Source organism: Thamnophis elegans, chromosome 2, assembly GCF_009769535.1.
Source record: "Thamnophis elegans isolate rThaEle1 chromosome 2, rThaEle1.pri, whole genome shotgun sequence".
In the NCBI taxonomy this organism is placed as follows: Eukaryota; Metazoa; Chordata; class Lepidosauria; order Squamata; family Colubridae; genus Thamnophis; species Thamnophis elegans.
The window spans coordinates 32,913,978-32,934,432 of NC_045542.1; the positions used below are offsets into that span (position 1 = coordinate 32,913,978).

Here is a 20,455-nt window from a genome sequence, read left to right on the forward strand (position 1 = left end):
ACAAGTGGGTTGTCGAATCTCTTCTTGAAAATCTCCAGTCTTGGATCACCCACAGCTTCTGAAGGTAACACATTCCACTGGTTACTTGTTCTCACTGCCAGGAAATTTCTCCTTAATTCTAGGTTGCTTTTCTCTTAAGGTCTATGGAAATTCTCAGTCATCCAGGTCATGGTCATCCCAAAGAAGCTTTTTCAAGAGGCAACTGGACTTTCTGTTTTTTTCCTTGAAAACGTTTCACTTCTCATCCAGGAAGCTTTTTCAACTCTGGCTGGATGGTAGGGAATAGAAGAATTTATACTCCTTGCAGACAGCTGGTCATTTGTTGAGTTGTTGAGGCTACCTGGAGGTTTATCAGTGTGATCAAGGTCACTTGAGTGGTGTAAATGGGTGTGGGGCCTTGGAACTGTTGAAAGGACCATGTTGTAGATTGGAGATAGATGATGTCATATCCCTCCCCCTCTGTTGAGAAAGGGCAGTTCAATTTTGACATAGATGACCTCTTTGACCCCTCTTTCAAACCAGCAATCCTCTGTCCACAATACGGACTTTGCTGTCTTCAAAAGTGTGACCTGTGTCTTTTAAATGCAGATGCACTGCTGAATCTAGTCCTGATGTGTTTGTTCTACACAGATCGAAGGCAAACGTACCTGATGTTTTCACACTTGTTATTCCAAAGAGCTGCAATAATTTAATAGTGGTTAATGATCAGTTTCTGAAAGCGACTAGGAAATGAGGTTCCCTTAAAACTTCCGCTACAGTTGCATCTCCCTGCTCTCAAACTTGCAGAAAACTGTCCTGCAATCTCTTCACCAGGAGCAACCATCCAGAGTACATGTGGGCAATTTCCTGTCCTCTCCTGATCTGGAGATGTTCCAAGGAACTGGTTTATTCATTGTTTTATTGATCTTTGCAATACTCATCAGTTCCCCTTTTGCAAAGCCATCTTCAGTTCGCCATACTTCATACCTGGTGGCCTCTACCATTGTCTTTCTCCAGGATATCTTTTCATTACCCAAACTAGCATGAACTTCTGACACTCAGTGATTTCCCTTGCAACAATAATCAGGACCTGTCATATACATATTTCAAGAACAATCAAATGTTGCTGTGTGCTGAAAGTAAAAATGTGGTACCACAACTGTTACTACCACAAACAATGACATATGTATGTAACGAACCTGGCTCACATGAGTACCTGCCTTAATTTCTCAGATGCGGGAACATGCACACATAGTATAGTCACTTTTCATAGGTTGCCATAATATCATGACATGTCAGAAAAACAAGGATCTTTGGAACAGTTGAAGGTATGGAAGCATTTTAATAATGAAGTTTAGAATTCATTATGATTTTATAAAATACTGCAGCTTTGAAAGTAAGAAATAATGCTGTTCCCAAAAGCTCAGCCAGATAGAACCATTTTCTGGCAAAATTATTCTTTGTGAGAGCAGGAGCAATTTGGTGGGAATGTGGATGAAAATGTTCTGTCACATTAAATTATTTCCAGAAGGCTGTGTGAGAAGTCATGCAAGAGAAACCTTTAATTCTAAATGCAGCTGAAGATGAACAGTCGGTTGTGTCAACTTTAATAGACAGAAATTGGTTAAAAAGTACTGGAGCTAGAGGATGGATCCCTTCTGTGAATCCAAAAGTTAAAAATAAAGCTGTGGAAAAGGATTTAAAGATTGAACGTTATCCTTTTTCATTCATTTTGACGTGGGGAATTATTGCATATACAGTACAGCCACATTTATTCTGATCTGGCAAATATAGCATTCCAAGTGTCTTCAATGTTTTAGTGGTTTATTTAGAATAGCTGTCAAGAGAAATAACAAAAATGTGAGACTATATTGCCAATGAATAACCAATTTGATTAACTCATTTGCAGTCAGCAGGGATGCTTTAAAAAATACCCTTGTCCTGATTTAAACCATTGTTACTCATATGTACCTGTTTGTGAGTGATCAAAATGAAGTATGTTAGCTGACCTGGAATAAATTAGCTCCTCTCTGCCTTGTTATTTCCTAACTCCTATGCTGAGTTTAGTATATTCCAGCTTTGGCAAACAAACTACTGCCAGCTTTAATGAGAAAAAAATTGTCTACATTTGTCAAAACAGCAAGGATGATGAATTTTATGATACATATTTGTAAATCCAGTTTGAAAAGTTTATAAAAAAATATAATTGACATCACTACAGACTCAATAACAGCCGTAGATTTTCTTCAAGAAACCACCAGATTGGTCTATAGTTAAGGCACTAAGCTAGAAACTGGGAGACTATGAGTTCTAGTTCCGCCTTAGTAGGCATGAAAGTCAGAATAATATTGCACTATTAAAAACTGAGAAATACTTATCAGCAAATATAAAAGTAGATTATGCAGAGATAGATGACATGTATCTTGGTCACTAACTGCTTCTAGCTAATTTATGAACCTTTTTCAACCTTTTATTGTTATCTGTTCAATTTAATACTCTAAATGAACATATTATAAATGAAGATATTTTCAGAAAATTTGGGAACAAAATGTGTTAAGAAAATACCTGCCTCTGTCAAAGACTATAGTCATTCTTGTATTTTTTAAAATATTGAATATTTGCAGAACTCCCAAAGATTTTTATTAATCATTAAGTAGATATTCTGGGTAGCAAACATCAGTTTTTGTTATTTTAAAACTCATCTGGTACAATTGGAATGCCATGGTTTTTGCATTTGTCATTCTAGTATATTAATTCCTAGTTAGGTTATGAGATATATAATAGCGAAAGACAAAATTCATGCAGGATTATTTCAAATGGAATTGTTTCCTCATCTATCAAATTATCCAAAATACCCCTTATTTCCTAAGTGTTTGTAAATTGAACCCTGGCTCATTCAATCAAAGGACTTTTTGATCATTAAAACATTTGAAGATGAACCCAAATGATCATATTCTGATCATATGTACATTTTATTGCTTGCAGTATTTAATGGAATTAAAGCCTTAAATGCCTGGCCTAATCAGTTACCCAAAAATTAATTTAATTTTTTTTCTGGTTATTAAGCTCATATCCTTGCAGAAATTTCATAATTCCCTGTAGAAGTCATTAAAAACCATATTTCAGCTGACAATGATGAAAGCACTATGAGAATTTTCATTGCCGTTGTTTTAAATTGAGCACCCTTGTATGAAAAATAGTATGCGGGGAGGGAAATAAAGGGGGGGATCAGATCTTTGTATTAGTAAAAACTATATGTGGATTTACTGTTGTACTGTGGTATAAATCTTCATAAGTGAAAATGCATAGCTTCCTCCAAAAAACACCATAAGCATCAAGTAATCAGAAAGTCAGTACCCACGTGCTTTACTACTTAAATGATGTTGCATTTCTGCTTGGATTAAAACAAAAAAGCTTTTTTTAATATATGTAACCACCTTCACCACACACTGCATCACTCAAGGCACTGTTATAACACGGTAGCAAATAATTTACCAGTAGTGCAAGCAAAATACAGTATATAAATAATAATCTGAGAGAACTTGAAATTAAGGGCCAGTCTTAATTTTATCCAGATAACTTATTCTGCATTGCCAATGTTGGAATATATAACTGGATATACAAAATATATAACTGGATATACAGCTCTTCCTCTTGTTTATTATTTATAATTTAGACATATATTTCAATCACTCAATGTTTTGTATGTGTCTGGAAAATGGTATGGATTCTAAAAAACGACCTGGAGAAAGATATAGTCTAAAAAAATCTTACATCTTCAATACTCTGTACAGACAGTGTTTCCAGTAACTTTAGCAATTTGCATGGCCACACCTTAATAATTTGAGATTACATGAGCAGTTAAATATCTATGGAGATTCTCAGTCATCCAGGTTATGGTTGTCACAAAAGTGCTTTTTTCAAAGGTGCCTCTTGAAAAAAGCACTTTTGGAACATGAGCAGTAAGAGAGAGTTAGCATGACCTGCACTTAGTTTTTTCAAACCTAAAAATATTGTTTTATTATTGTTTAAAATTCTTATCTTTAGCCTTTCGTGTGGTGCAAAACATTATATTGGTCATGTCTATAGCACTATATGCTAGGATCCATTTTGGTGTTTCTGAAAAGTTAAATAAGGATTAACTTGTGGAGCATTTCCATTCTAATTCCCAAGTGAATTTTTTATGGGGAGCTGGCTTCTGCTTAGCTCTGCTCATACTAAAAATAGTCTGACCCTAGATTATGGAACTTGTTGATTTCTATCTCTTTGATAGCTGAGCATGAAGAGAGAGAGATCGCTGCCAATAAAGTTTATAAAAGAGCTAAAAATTATACTCCTATATTCAGATTTACGGCAGATCATAAGAGCCCAGTCAACTGTGCCTTGAATGTTAACTTTGGATACTTTGGTTTGAAAATCCATTCATTTGTTTTCTTGGCTATGCGTGGCATTCTCAAGAATCTTCTCCAACACCCAAGGTCAAAAGTAACAATACATTTTCTATTCCGTTTCTTCAAAGTTTGAATTTTGGCTTCCATAGGGTATCGTAGGGGGAACCCTTCTGTTTTAGGAACTGAACCATAAAATACACTATCTGAAGTAGGGAATCTTTTTATTTTCATTCCTGAAAAAAAATAATCAGAAGGTTCCACCAAGAGCTGTGAACTATCCCCTTTATAGGTAGTCCTTGACTTACAATCAAAATTGGGATTGGAATTTCCACTGCTAAGTGATGTGATCCATTAAATGACCCAAACGTGCTTTTTCAGGAAGCAACTGGACTTTCTTGTTTTTTCTTTTGAAGACATTTCACTTCTCATCCAAGAAGTTTCTTCAGCTCTGACAGGATAGGGGGGAATGGAAGTCTTCAAAAGGGGGGAAAAAAAACAGTCCAGTTGCCTCCTGAAAAAGCACATTTGGGACCACCATGACCTGGATGACTGAGAACCTCTTAAGCAAATCACACAGCTGTTAAAGAGATCCAGCTTTTCCCATTGATTTTGCTTGTCGGAAGCCCCATTAGAATGTTGCAAATAATGACCATGTGACCCCAGGTCACTATAATCATGAAAATACCTGCCAGTTACCAAGCACCTGAATTTTGAGCATGTGATCACAAACCCACTAGGATGGTTGTAATTGCCACTACCAGTTGTAAGTCACCTTTTTCAGCGCCGTTATAACTTCAAATGGGCATAAATTAAGGACTATCTATAATATAATTAGGATTATGACACTCAAGTTTGGAAAATGAGTGCCTGAGAAACAGCCAGAGGACAGTGCTCCCCTTTCCCAATAGTTTTGTTAATACAGAATTGGGATGCGTGGAGAAAGAGTTTAGAATTTTCTTCAAAAAAGAAAAGAAAAAAAATAGACAAACAACAGAACACAATAGTCTTAATTGTTATTCTCTTCACTGAAATATGTATTCAGATTGCTGTATTACAAGGTCATCTTCAGCCTATAAACTCAGATGGTTTCAGCTTACTGAGTACAACAATTGTTCATGTTTGATTGCCTTCAGCAAAGCATGCAAAGGTGTTTTATTGCTTTGTTCAGTGCTGTGTGCTCATTTCGCCTAGCATTAAACTCCTGCTTGGATTAAAAATTAGTCACAGCTGGATTTTTCCCTTCTGAGTTTAATAACCCTCCAGATCCACGAAGGTTTCTCTGATTTGAAATAGTGAGAGCCTTTGGTCTGACAGAGTTATATTGGTTTCTTTCTATAAAGATGATTTTCTAATGAGATTTTGAAAGCTTCAGCTTGCCATATTTTAAAATGTCACCCGAATAAGGAAAGGAACAGTCTTCGTGCACATTTTAAATGATCGTTTATGAGTTTTTCCCAACTACAGTTCCTCATTTGTAGCTGGCAAGCTGTACTCCCATGTGTTGTGAGGCTAATGGCAAGCAGGAATGAGTTTTGTTTTTCTCTAAATAGCAATTCTCTGTTGCTAATGCATATTCATGCTATCTTTGCTCAGTTTTGAGATGGATGGAATTCAGTAGATGAGTGAACATAAACCAATCCCTGACCTTTAATTCAGTACTAATTCCCAGTGTAGATCTGTTGTTGTGAGCACATCTTGTATTGACATAACATTGTGCCAGATTGGACATGCTTTATGCTGTTCTTCATTGGTGAAGTGCCATTTTATCTCAATCAGCAACAATGACAAATTAGTTCTAATTGTTTGTGCTGTAATCTGCAATGCAGGGGGGGGGGGAATAGGAATGTTCCTTTAGCAGAATCTTATTAAGATGAAAATATATACTTAGCAGAAGCAGATTAAGGAACGGGGAGGTGTGTAAAATAAAGGCACACATTTTGTAAAACTTCTCATGTCCTGTCATATGAACAGTATTTAGAACTAACCATTTTATTTAATGTATTCTGTCAAGTTCACCTTATTTTGATTTGGAGTGATGAGGACTGGTTTTCATTCAGTCCCCAATTTAAGAATGCATTTCGTTCTCAAGGTCTGTCCTTAAGTTGAATTTGTATGCAAGCTGGCACATTGTATAAATACTGTATAAGTAATACTGTGCAATGAACTTGGGCCATTGTGTATTTAATTTGAATTATTGTTTATTTAACACAAATTTTGCCACAAATCAGGCTCTTTTCTTAACCATGGGTCATTCTTTAACCAGAGACTTGCTGTACTGTTATAGAGCATCAAGGAGGAAGAAACCAATGCAGGTTATTTTCTAGTTGATGTTGAGTTCAAGCCTATGTTTGCATTAGTAAAGGTTAGAACAGAGCGCAGTGAAAAATAAAATGTCACGCCGCTTATGGAGTTAGCAGTATTGGGTACAGTAAGGATAAAAGGGATAGCTTTAATCCCCAATACTTTATCCCTATCAAGATTTTAGATATTATGAGATAGCACCTCTCTCATTCTCCTGGATAAGAAGCTAAATCATTGATACGAAGTTTGTATGACCCCAAGATTTCTGTTACTTCCAACAATAGTTGCATGGAACTATTGATGGAACTGGTTTCCTTATGCTATCTAATAATTTTGTGAGTTGCAATCTAAAAAAATATTTTGGACTAACACTGCTACATAAGCAAATTTAGCATTGAGCGACAGATGCTGCATTGTTTCTTCTCCTTCTGATCCTGTTGGCTAGAAGAAGATGGCAGTTTGTGTCAAAGTGATATCCCATGTTTCTCTATCTGCTCAGGGGAGACAGAGCGTTGATTTTTAATATTGTTATACCTGCAAGGGCTTCACAAAGAAACATACAGTATTGTTTGGGTGGAAAGAGAAAGAAATCTGACCTCAGAGATTAGAATCGCTGAGGGAGCAAAGAGGGGTTTAGCAGGGAATTCAACTGAGGATAGGGAAGAGACAAGATCACCTAGGAGACAGAGGGCTATAATTTCTACATTGTGCTGCTGTTTGCTGCAAATTGCCTATTATCTGAACTTCTATGTGGCTGAGGTACCTTCAGGGAGCATATAAGGAAACCAGTTCCCCATAGAGTAAACTCACAGAGCTGTCAAATAGGACTTCAGTAGGAAAGGTCGAACAGGAGAAATATTTTTCATTGTTGCTCATCAACAAAGACGAGAGGGCTATTCTTGTGACCTGCAGGAGATGGGCCATGTTTGTTTTCCTCTGTGAAGATGACAATAGTCCAATTAAGCATGGACTTCTGGGGGAGGTTTGGTGAATTGAAATGTCTCCTTGAAAGCAAAGCCAACAACCTCAGCGAAGGTTAAGGAACAACAAGTTGGTTTCTTGCAACACATTCAAATAAGGAGAGGATGAGAGATCGCTCACATGTGCGAGAAGAGTGCAGAACAGTAGTTTTCTGCAGTCTGAACACCATGAGATAATGGGATTGGCCATATTCTCACAACCGAGATGGAGCCTTTACGTTTAAGGCCATTAAACTTGCAAGCCACCCTTTCTACTCTCCTTCCGAAATTGCCTATTAATTATCATAAAGCTCTTAGAGACCTTCAGAATGAAAAGTTTGAAAAGTCTTTAGGTGAGTTTATCTTGAACAAAAGAAAAATTAATTATAAGCTTAAAAAATATAAATCGAAAAAAGCTAAATAAGATTTTGATCTAAGAATGTTATAAATAGATTAAGGGTCCAGATAAATTTGGAATGTTGTTGACTTTTGCCATAAGACTTTGGAATTACGGTAAGTATAAAAAAACAAATAGCGTCTTTTGGGAAACAGACTTATTTTGGCTATCCTGACTATTGGAAGTCATATCAAAGATAGGTTACTTTATGATTTTAGAAACTGGACACCAGCGGGGACTAACGATAATAAGCAGAAGAAAGGAAGGACATATAAGCCTCTTATTGATGTCAGTATTTTATGGGGACTGGGACTTAGAAAATGAAAAAACAAATGTTATCTGAAATCTTAAAAGATACATTTTAACAATGGAGTCAGAAATTAATATCTAAAATATCACTGCTGTCAGTAATGATGTCTGTTTCTATGAATAGAGTGTGTTCAAGAGATGTTAATAAAGGAATGATTGATGTGTAACACATTTTATCTGACAGGATAAAATACAGAAAGTGAAACTACAAATGACAGGCCAAGAGAATTATTTGGAAAAGGACACTAGAAAAGCAAAAGAACTGCTGAGACTTTAAAAATTAAAGGGGAAATGCAAACAATAAACCAAGAGAATGACCTAGAAAATGTTTTCTTATTGGTTCTACAAAAGAAGCATGATAAAGTCTTGAGGCAATCCGTGATAGAATAAAAAAGAATTAAGGAGAAATCAGTTCCTTCGATAGTTTGTGATTAAATTAAAGAAAGAAAGGAATATAAAATTGATTTACCTGATCAAGATTAAAATTAATTAATTAAGTTTTCTTTTGCAAATTCTAGCAACCCTTTATGGACTTTCTTGCTGATACCAGGATTGAACAGTTGACATTTAATGGATTTGCCTATAGACAAAGCATAAGGGCTGAAGAGATATCTGTTTGTAAATTTATAAGTGGTGGAGAGTTACTAAATTTGTTTATAATGAAGGTCACTCCTTTATATGTTTATTTTCTGTTTATTCTCTTTTTGTTTTTCCTACACTTTTTATTTTCCCCCTCTAAGTTTAGTTTGTATTAGTTTGACTATTGTAATCAAAATTCTTATTAAAATTATATTTTAAAAATTGTTCAGTCAAGAGTGTTTGGGTAGAAATTCAAGGAAGTGGTGACTACAATGATACTGTCCTTTGCTATAAACTGTAAATCAGGCATACCTAAGGATAATCTCCTCTTGAACCAGGTAGCCAAATTTCAGGAAGAAGAAATGACAGGAAGTAATCTGACCAAGAATGGAAGTCCCCCCAAATTACTCAGTGATCCTGTTGTTTTATTTTCCAAAAGGATGAGGAAGAGACATGGGGATCTGTTCTCCTAGACTGGGACCTAACCACTAGAAAAGAAATGTTTGAAGAGGTTAAAAAATACTTATCCAACTTAATTGCTAACCATAAACTCACCCTAATGTGAAGTCTCAAATAAATTTGACCACTAACCACAAGAAAACATAATCCAAACCTTACTCATATGCCAATATCAATATTTACCTTAACCACTACACCAGCGCAGAAATAACTGTGGTATACAACTACTAACCAGAAAAACACATTTATGCTATCCCTCAAACTTAGCTATAGATGTATTTCTGAAAATTTTGAACAATCAAGAGTAAAATCCAGCTAAAATGAAGTTCAGAAAGACCAAAGTTTAAGGGCATTGGTATCAGTCCTAAGATGTCACTGCTAAAAACGTAAGAAAAAAAAAAGGCTAGGAATTAACCAATAAGTTAATGGCATCATTTCATCAATATGTTTACTCAGTTTTGACCAATGTGAACCAAATACTTCACTTCTGAATAAGTATATAAAGGATTGTCATCTTAGGCATTGTGTATTACTGAGGCAAGAGGATAACAACTCTTCTTAATTTGCTTCAGACTCTACGAAATACCCTCACAAAGGATGTTTTGTAGAGAATGGCCTGCAGAACTGTCAGGATCAAATAACCAGACACATTCATTCCGTTCAAAGCACAGAAGAGTTTGTTATTGCTACTTTAGTGCAAGACTCTAGTCAACTAACCATCAAAGCTAAATTGGCTCTAGATATGGGTCAACAGATTTCACAGGGGGTTAGACTTGGGTCTCTTGTGGCAATGCAATGACTCCAAACTGATGGTTTGTTTGACTCTAACTTTCAGATCTGCATGCTTTTCTATGAAAACTGTCACTGGCATTTAAATACTAATGAGAGACATAGAGACAGAGCTTGATGATTCCAGCCATCCTTGTCTAGCTCTAGTGCTTGACTTTTAACTTTCACACTGTGAATCAAAACCTTAGTTTTTTGCTTGCTATATAATCATGTCAGTGACTACGTTGCTTAGAGACAAGATGTAAAAATTAATAGGCTAGGACAGTGGTCCCCAACCCCCGGTCCGCGGACCGGTGCCGGGCCGTGGAGTACCTGGCACCGGGCCGCGGAAGCCGGGTGTTCGCTGTCCCAGGCGGCCCCGCTGCGGGGAAACGGAAGCCCCGAGAACAAAACAGGCGTCAACGCAGAGAACGGGAGCCTCGCAGAAACAGCCCTTCGGGCGCTTCCTCTGCAGCCGGAAGCTTCAGCGGCCAAGGCGGCTCCGCTTGAAGAGGCTCTTCGAAGCTTTTTCCGGCTCCGAGAGGAGGGCTAACCCGCCCTCCTTAGCCAGGGCTCCGGCTTCGCCACATGCGATGCTCGGCGCATCCCCCGCTGCTGCTTGGCCTGCGAACCCCGGCAGCTCCGCTTTCCGGCTGCAGCGAAAGCGACAAGGCACCTGCCGAGCGGCCCCAGCCCAGTTGGCAGCGGGCATACGGTCCCAGCCCAGCCAGCCTCATCGCAGCGAGGGGCTCTTGGGGAAGCCGCCTTGCTCGCCCCCCGACCGGCTAATTTGCAGGGCGAGGCTTCCCCGGATGCAGTCCCGGCGACTTCCCTTCGGCTCGTCGGAGCTGCCCCGCGGCCAAGAAGTAGCCGGGAGGGCGGCCGCGGCTCCCCTGGGCGAGGCCTGACCGTGTCTCGGGAGGCGCCCACGCGAGCACGGCTCAGCCGGCAGCCGGGCGGGCCTCCGGAAGCGCCGGCGTTCCTCTTCAGTGGGATCGCCGAGAGGCCGAGGGCAGAGCCGCTCCCTTCCTCCCTATGGAGCCCACCGTGGGGAGGGGGCGAGGAGGGAACCGCCGCCCGTCCCGACAGGTGGGGACGGCGGTTCACCGGGGAGACGATCCGGAGGTAAGCACGGCTGACGATCACGCCCGCCCACCCACCTCCTTACGGGCCACTTTGGCCTCGGCGTGCCAGAACTTGAACACCCTGAACAGGCTCATGCACCTTTCCCCGCACCTCTGAAGGACGCCAACCAATGACCGCCCTCTGGGCTAGTGCCCAGAACCGCTTCGCGGGAGCCCTGTGGGCGGAGGGGGTGGGCAGGCAGGGGCGCAGGGTCACGAACAACACCCCCCCACCCCTGCGCGCGCTCAGCGGGCCACGGTAAAATTATCAAAGGCTGACTGGTCCGCGGCGATAAAAAGGTTGGGGACCACTGGGCTAGGATACTCCTGCATTTTATTTAAGCAAAAGGGCATTTTCACAGAGAACAAGATGTGCAAATGATGACAATGACATAATTGTGCAACAGCTTGTGACTTACACACTTGCATGATTATCTCATTCCATGGTTTTTAGAATCATCACTGTTTGCTGGGTAAGTTGGTAAGTGGCTGTTTGCAACAGATTTTCGCTGAGGAAATTTCCTGGAAAACACTAGTATTAGTAGGCTGTTTATGGCAAATGTTCAGTGAAATCAAACTCTTTGTCTGGACAGAAATTCAATCAAGGCAGAAATAGATTTTGGTGGGATTTCTTTTCAAATTGGCATTAGGCCAGAGATCTATACATTAATTTGTGTAGTTGCAACTCTTCAACTTTATATGCTTCAGAAACAATCTGCCTACCAAAGCTTTTAGAGCCCCTGTCATAGTAGAAAGGGCTCTAAAAAGCTTAACTAAAAGAGGAAACCAAGAGGAAAAACTTTATTTTCTATCAACAAGTATTGTATAGAGTGCCACTTGTCTAGTCTGTACTTTACAAAATAAATAGCAAGCTCACAAGAAGTCAAGGTCTCTTGTATACATTAGACAAAGCATGCAAACCCATGAAATCTGCACAAAGAACAATTTCTTGGCTTCACTTGAAATGTGAAAAACCTGCTGGTGGTTTTGATCTTATACTGTCTAATTTCCTCCTCTGCTAAATGTGAATTTCCTTCAAGTTTTTCACATCTAACATTTTAACTTCAAGAAATGAAGCCAAGGTGTTGGCATGATCAAGCACCTATAGCGTACTACTGGAACCTTTATAGCCATGAGTTCTCTGTTTCAGCTCCTTGTTGCCAATGGTGGTTTGCCTACATTTTCTGAGTGAAGAAGCAAACAAGCAGTCACAACCAGAAACATAATGGAGAAGTTTCTGTTTCCGTTTCTTTTTCCTTCTGCATTGGGTCCAAAGTAAGATGGCAAAAATGAACAGGAGTGAAATCAAGGGAGACTCTCTCCCTGAGAAACATGCAAACTAGGAACTTCTCCTCTTTAAAAGTGATGGGTCTTTCAGAAGTGGGTCTTAGGACATGTTCCTGCCATAGCTCCCATCATAGCCATGATGTTCAGATGAGATTGTAGGAAGTAAGAATCAATGTAAAGACTTTCATCATCCGTCGTTAAGTTATCATGCTGATTATTTCTTCTTTTTGCGCTCAGCAAAATATTGTTTGTCTTGAAATGAAATAGTTTGATGTGTATATAAGCATGTCTGAATGTGAAATTTGTGGTATTGAGAGTGATTCATTCCGTTTTGTTTTTATTCGTGTTTCTCCTCTCCCTTGACTTAGGTCTGCCTTATGGGTGGGAAAAGGCGTATACAGCAGATGGAATCAAATACTTCATCAAGTAAGTACATCACTTTCAGAAGGCAGTTACAAAATATATAAATAAAATAAAGGTTTATAATCTTGGATGCATGTGGCCACTAAGGAATATGATCAGTATGCTAGTAAAAGAAGAGAAATATGCTCTAGTTGGCACATGAGGAGATGAGGAGATTCTTCTTGTTCAGTGTTAGACCATCTTGCTAACTCAAAGTGATATACATTTGATGTTGATTGCAGGCAAATTAAGATTCCCATAAAAAGAGATGTAAACATATAACCTTATTCAGAAATGGTTTCCACCCCTATGTAAATAGTTATGCTGCTAATCTATTAATTATTAATTTTTATCTTAGCATAGACTCTCACAGCACACCCATGCACCAAAGTAGATCACTTCACTCAGATCGTACGCGCCACCTCCATGTATGTGCACCGCCTTCCGCACCTGTGCTTTTGGCGAAAAAAGGGCCTATATGGGATGCCGTAGAGCCAGGGCAAGTGGGCGGGGCCACCCACGATTTCCGCTACCAGTTTGGGCGAACCAGTAGAATACCACTTCTGACCTCACTTTGCTGCAAGACAGAAGCAATGTGATAAAAAGGGAGCATGTGCAAACAGAGGCTTGACTCAAAAAGCAATGAGCTTTTTTTCATTGAGTTAAAAACTCTTCTCAGAATGCAGTTTAGAGGCTGGTCAGTAAAAGGTTACTCTGCTTCTTAGCATTTTGTTTCTATAAAAATATGGGAACTATTTCTTCTTTCTGTCCTACACCTCCTTCATAATATGAGTGTGGTGTTGGGGGGGTTGAGTTTGGTACCAGATGAGTTGTGTGCTTGTTCTTCGTATTAATCAATGTCATGTCATCACTCAAAAGGTGTTATACATTTATCAATAGCAAACTTTTATCACTGAAACAAAATGAATGTGTGAAATTTCATCTCACTCAATTCAAACAAATGACTTTTACAAATTTTCTCCAAAACTGAGTGATACTGAGAGAGATATTTTTGCAGAAGTCTAAAATAGGTTACTAATCTTCAGGAAGGATGGTGAACTCTCCAGTCCTCCTCTCTCTCCCCTTAAAAATTAATATTGATCCATTTTCTCCTTTGTCATTTAAATCTCTGGTAACTAACAGATTCTCTTAATAAACTTCCTTTGGAATAGACCAGTCCTAAAAGAATTTCACAGACAGAAACACTCTTAAAAGAAATGCAATAGGCGGAAACAGGATTGCTAAAAGGTTTCAAAAACGTAAAAGTTTTTAATTATATAAACATAATAAATATACACTTAGCACCTTAAAAAGCACCGTATTTCCATTTATACAACACAGTTTTTATGAGTAAGCATCCACATTTCAGTCAGCTAATCCCAAAAAGAATTTGGCAAATTTTCTTTAGATTAGAACATACAATGCATTTTTATGTTATAGAGGAGTCAGAATATTGATGCCATATGGCACATATAGCTTGGAATTACTCCTAATATTGCCCTTTTGGTGTTATTTGCTTCACCTATTACTTGTATATTTAGCTGTTCTTGGGATATGAGTAGAAGTAGTTTGTTTCTCTTTTATCAGAACTGTCCACTGCTAAATAAAAGGGGCTTTAACTCTGCTAGTACTGAACAATATCAAAATAAACAATAACCAGAACTTCCAATAAGATGACTAGAAAAAGGGAGTTGGCACTTGGTTTGATTTGATTTGGTTTATTAGATTTATATGCTGCCCTTCTCCCAAGGACTCAGGGCGGTGAACAACATTAAAAGAAACACATAATACAAAAGTAAAAAAAAAATTAAATAGAATATCCCAAACAAATCCAATTAGAATTGACAATAACATTTTTTTTTAAAAAAATGATTTAAAATTAACAGTGATTAATAATTTGTTTTGTTTTGTTCAGGCCAGGCTGGCTCACTGGGAAAGCCAACTTTTTAGGGCGCGTCAGAAGGACCGGAGGTCGGGGATTATATGAAGCTCCGGGGGCAGCTCATTCCAGAGGGAAGGCTCTCCCACAGAGAAGGCTCTCCCCCTGGGGGTCGCTAGCCGACACTGTCTGGCTGACGGCACCCTGAGGAGGCCAACTCTGTGGGATCGCACTGGATGGTGGGAGGCTACCGGTGGCAGTAGGTGATCTTCATTAGATGTCATCCATTAGGTAGTTTTGAGATTGTTTTGCATGGTTGCTTCTACATACTTGAATATTTTTTAGATTGGAGGTTTATTTATAATTTTAGAATATCTATCCATCCATCAATCCATCCATCCATCTATCTATCTATCTCAACAAAGACAGAGAGGTAGATTTGAACCAAAAGGAAAATCAAATGAGAGGAGTGGTTTATTTACAATTTTAGATATATCAATATCTGTCTGTCTGTCTGTCTATCTCACCAAAGACAAAGTGGTAGATTTAACAAAGAGGTAATCAGTAAGCAAATTGGATCTCAATAGATATTCAAACTTCAGATATTTCTCCTTCACATATACTAGACAGCTCCTGGGAGGACTTCTGCCAAATATGGTAGCAGGAGAAACACTATTTTTAAGACAGAACACTTTAGACTGACTTCTGCCTGCTTCAGCAAAGAGTTAATGACAAGATGAAAGTGCCCTTGTGAGAACATGTCCTCTACAAACTGTTAATTGGTGTCCTCACACTGTGGCAAACAGGATGTATGGAAAGATCCATAGACAGGCATGAATCAGCAGTCACCTCTCAGGGCCAGTCAGTTATCCAGACCACAACCAAAAATTGTGGCCATGTTGCAAAAAGATAAGCTTTCCTTAGAAAAGAGAGGTCTCAAAAGTATTTTTAATCAGATGGTCCCATTCAAGCTTTAGTTTAACGTGTGTATATTATATAAAGAAAAATTAGTAGAAGTAAATTTCAGTCTCTTCTCTCACTCTTTGGTATTTGAAATAGCTGTAGTTATGAGGGTCTTAAAATTATTTCCCACTGTTCTGTTTCCAGTGTACAAAATTAGGAACATGTCTTGGTTGTCATGGTAATTATAATTCCCCATATCATTCTAATTTTTAATCTACTGTGCCTGAATCCTTCAGTTTATAGCTCGGGGCTATTTTCTCAATTGCATTTCAACTGAAGGTGATAGGTTAAATTATATTTCATTGTTGTAAGGGAAGAGACTAATAAATGCAAGGGTATTATTAACTCAGCAGATAGCTTGAATCCATAAGTTTGAATAACAATAAATGCAATAAATGCTTTACAGACATGGCATTGACTATTTTTAAACTGGAATAGTAAAGAAAACCTCTTCTTCAGGTTTGAAATTGACTCATGCTGACCACACAGGAACAGCCATGTTGTTTTCTTGACAATGTTGCTAAGACACCCTCTGGAACGTTCTTTCAGTTTCACCAAACAAACCTACACTTCTGGAATATGCTGATGATCTCTTATTACAGGCTGTCTTATGTCTGTGTTGGAAAATAAGATATTTCTGTCTATTAATATAGAAATAAATTCTAAAACAAAAGTATACAGCATAATCAATTAGGTATTTTATGAAATATAATGTCCTAAAGGTTGCTTACTTAATCTGAGATGTCAAACTTTTGTTAGATTTCCCAGTCTCTCTCTGTTAATGTTCTGTTAGAACTTTAATCTGCATTATTTGCTAAGACTGGCATATAAAATAATATATTATCCTATAGTCATGCTTCAGCTATAGGAGACTGCCGCACAATTCACGGTGAGCTTTCTTGCACAGGATCTCTTAGAATGAATGGATACTACAAAGCAAGTAATGATTTGCACAGATTTTATTCAGTAAGACAAACATTTTTTTAAAAAACACCCTTATAGGTTTTCCCATTGGAGTTTCCTATCTGTATGGGCTAACATAATGAAACACTGCAACTAAGAGCTGCAGTGGTTAGACTGTAGTACTGCAAGCTACTTCTGCTGCTTGCCACTGCCAACAATTTGGCAGATCGAATCTAACCAGGCTCAAGACTGACTCAGCCTTCCAGCCTTCCGAGGTTGGTAAAATGAGGACCCAGATTGTTGTGGGCAATATGATGACTTTGTAAACTGCTTAGAGAGGGCTATAAAGCACTGTAAGGTGGTATATTAAGTCTAAATTAAAAAAAAAAAAAACAAGAACTTGCCTAATTTTTCTACTGCAGTCACTGAATCAGCCTTCTTTTGGTGCATAGCAATTTCCCGCATATTTGGTTATAATTCCATTGTGCCCATTTTCTACAATACTACAGTTTAAAAAGGGAAAGCTCATAAAAATTCACATTTTTTCAATCCAATTTTCCCTTACAGTGCCTGTGTGCAATTGTGTGTATAATTATGGAACCAAGAACAGCATATGCATAATTGCGAGAAGCACATACTGAATAACTGGTTTCTAATATTCGTTATTAGCCTGAAAAGTGAAAGAGTTAGATCAGTTCGAAAAATGTAGATCAAGTACCTCAGCACTTGACTGCTTCAAAATTCATCAAACTCGTCAAATTCGGTATTTAACACATTTTGAAGCAGAAATCTTCTCCCAGCACTTGTCTTTCTCCCAATAGTTGACACACAAGGAAGAACTTGCTAACATTGGCTGCTTCGTGACTTGCTATTTCTTCTGGCTGAAATAGTGGGTCACAGGGTTAGTCATGGTTTTCTCAGGACCCATTGCTTTTAGTATTCATTGCATCTTCTGGAGCACATTACCAACGAGTACAAAGTACTACTGTACATTCTTTTGTATCCCTCTTCTTCATTCCCAAGGACATCCAGGTTAAGGATTTTATCACTTAAATCGAATGATGGTACATGGTTTTAAAGTTGATTATGCCTGATACGATGCAGCTGGAGCGTAAGTGAAAGTTTATGCATTCTGTGATGATTATGCTCAATCCTGCGTTTTGCACCTTTTTTTACAATTAGAATTAGAGCAAATTTCTGCAAAGATAAGCGGTTGAAATGTAAAGCCAAAGAGAAATAGGATAAGGCATTTAATATGGCATGAAGCTTCATTTTGCAAAGTTTGGATTTGTTCCCATTATCAGAACATATTACAAAAAAGGAGAGAGATAGAATTATATACCCAATTGATGTAAAATATAAAAGTTGCCTTTTCTTTGGTGAAAAGCATAATTTTTGTACACCAAGTATGCTTAATACTGAATGGTCTTCCTAGATAATCTCATAAACCATGCAGTGGAGAAAATAGTACTGTTACTTTACGTGCTGTGCTGTACATATGTACTGTATCACAGGCAGATTTTTTTTGTCCCCCTTCAATCAGCAACTCTTACAAAGTCCCTACTATTCTTTCACAGATACTATTACTTACATCTGTATACATTTTTTAAAATTTGCTGTTTCAAAAAAGAAAACTTTGATTTATATGGCCTACCACTATTGGCAGTCCAGAAATGATGTTTTGGAACCGACAAGAATTTACAGGTTATACAAACTCTGGTTTCCAGGAATGCTTGTCAGTTCCAAAATACCATTCCTGGAAACCACAGTTTGTATAACCTGTAAATAATTGAGGCCTTTCTTTGGAGAAAAATAGGTGTTGTATCTCTTTATCTAATTTCTGAAATGTGTGAAGAGCCTGTTCCTCCTCATGTATAATGAAACTGGGATGGACAGGTGTGCTAAAGTATTGACATGCCTTCACTATTTCCCAAAGATTTCCAATTTGTCATGAAATAAGGCATGAAACTCAAGCAAGTAAATGTCATCTACCTTCTACAATCCATGTGTAACAGACACATTGTTTATGATGAACAATTTAACATGCTCTTGTCAATAAAACAAAACATAAGCATAAAAGATTGGATTTCAGAGATAGGTGAATTAGCAATATATTTTTAAAACACACACACACACACACACACACACACACGGGCTACCATATATATGGTCAATCAGAAAATGTTACATTTTGGATATTTTGAAAAGCTTGGTTAATATTTAAAAAAATCATTTTTAAATATTTACAACATCGGGTGAACTTGGGATATGGTTGTAATTCTAGGGTCTTTTGTGCAATATTTTCTAACATTTTTCTTAATTTGGTGTACGGTAAATTATTTGATATTATTTTATGTATGTCTGTCTGTAAATGGATTAGTACAAGTATTTGGAGAAGCATTAACATAGTTGATAGGTTAAACTAGCATGCCTGGGAATCATTGCAATGTTTGTTGTGATCTGACCTACCTCAAAAGGTATAACAACAGCATCTTGAAAGCCTGTCTACGTTTCCATTATATCCCCTCTTACACTAATAAAATAAAGGAGGGTTTATTCTCAGTTTCTTAGGCTTGCTTTGAGTCTGGACCATCCAATTGCTTATCCAAATCCATCATTAATGGTTCTTTTATACCAAGTTCGTTTCTGAATTTACAAATATATTGCAAAGGGATAGAGATGGAGAGGGAAAGACAGCGGAGTAACACACAGTGAAAGACTACATGGGAGACAATTTACAAGCATGATGGCATATAGCACATTAGAAGAAGAGGATCCAAATGTTGTTGGAGCCCATAATAGTGCTTCTATAAAAGTGAGAGCAAAGCAGACATCTGGGCTTGTTCCCATTGTGTGCCAGCAATGCACCTCTGGATTCTGTGTCAGGCAGTCTAGAATTTGCACACAAGAATTAATCGTCACAAGTCAGACATCAGGACTCAACCAGCACAAAGTAATAATGGAGCATTTTAACTTCTCAGGACATCCCAATATAAATCTCAGAGAAGCAATTTTGGAACAAAGAAACTTTGCCGGCATAACAGCATAAGAGGTTTTAGGTTATTTCAAATGGTCTGAACAAACACAATGAATTTAACACATTACAATTTTTAATTGATAAAATACTTTTTAACCAGATTTGTTTTCCTGATTTTTGATTATGATAAAAACCTGCTGGGCCTGAATTAAGAGATACAGATTCTGACTTGGCCTCCTGCTTATAAGTAAAAGGGCTATTTCTGATGATTACCATTCCTGAGGTATAAATAATGATTTAGTTCCCAGCTGTGTTTTTCAAAACGTCTGGTTGGAGGAGCTTGACTGGCAGGCTGAGTATTCTTGCTAATGAAAAAAATGGGCATAACAACATGAAAATGGACTACAGCAATTTAATACAAAGGAAAGATCAGCACAATACTGGCTTTTATGCAATTTCCTACATGGTAAAGCACAGTCAGAAATAAATTGATTCGGCTTCTAGATAGATGATGATGTCCATCTAGAAAACAGGTCTGAAGCTGGTGCAAAACTGGCATTTTCAAGAATTCAGGACACTTCAAAAATCCTTTTTTCTCTCCATCAATCTAGTTAAGCCACCGACAGCCTAAGCAAAACTTCAAAATGCTAATTCATACAAAGTAAATTCTGAACATCCTTATCCAGTCACATTCAAAATATATTTTTGCCACTTGTTACCAATACTTTTATCAAGCTGCTTTTTGCATCCTTATTTTCTTTATCATCTGTTTTTGAAA

At 37.9% G+C, this 20,455-nt stretch overlaps 1 protein-coding gene across 3 annotated transcripts in view; it reads left to right on the forward strand.

The window, feature by feature from the left end:
- STXBP4 (syntaxin binding protein 4) overlaps window positions 1-20,455 on the forward strand; it is a 91,008-nt gene that overhangs the window by 63,374 nt on the left and 7,179 nt on the right. For all 3 annotated transcript variants that reach the window (XM_032209106.1, XM_032209107.1, XM_032209105.1), the window contains one exon: window positions 12,922-12,979. In XM_032209106.1, the coding sequence (XP_032064997.1) occupies window positions 12,922-12,979 (58 nt within the window). The remainder of the gene's footprint in view (window positions 1-12,921; window positions 12,980-20,455) is intronic.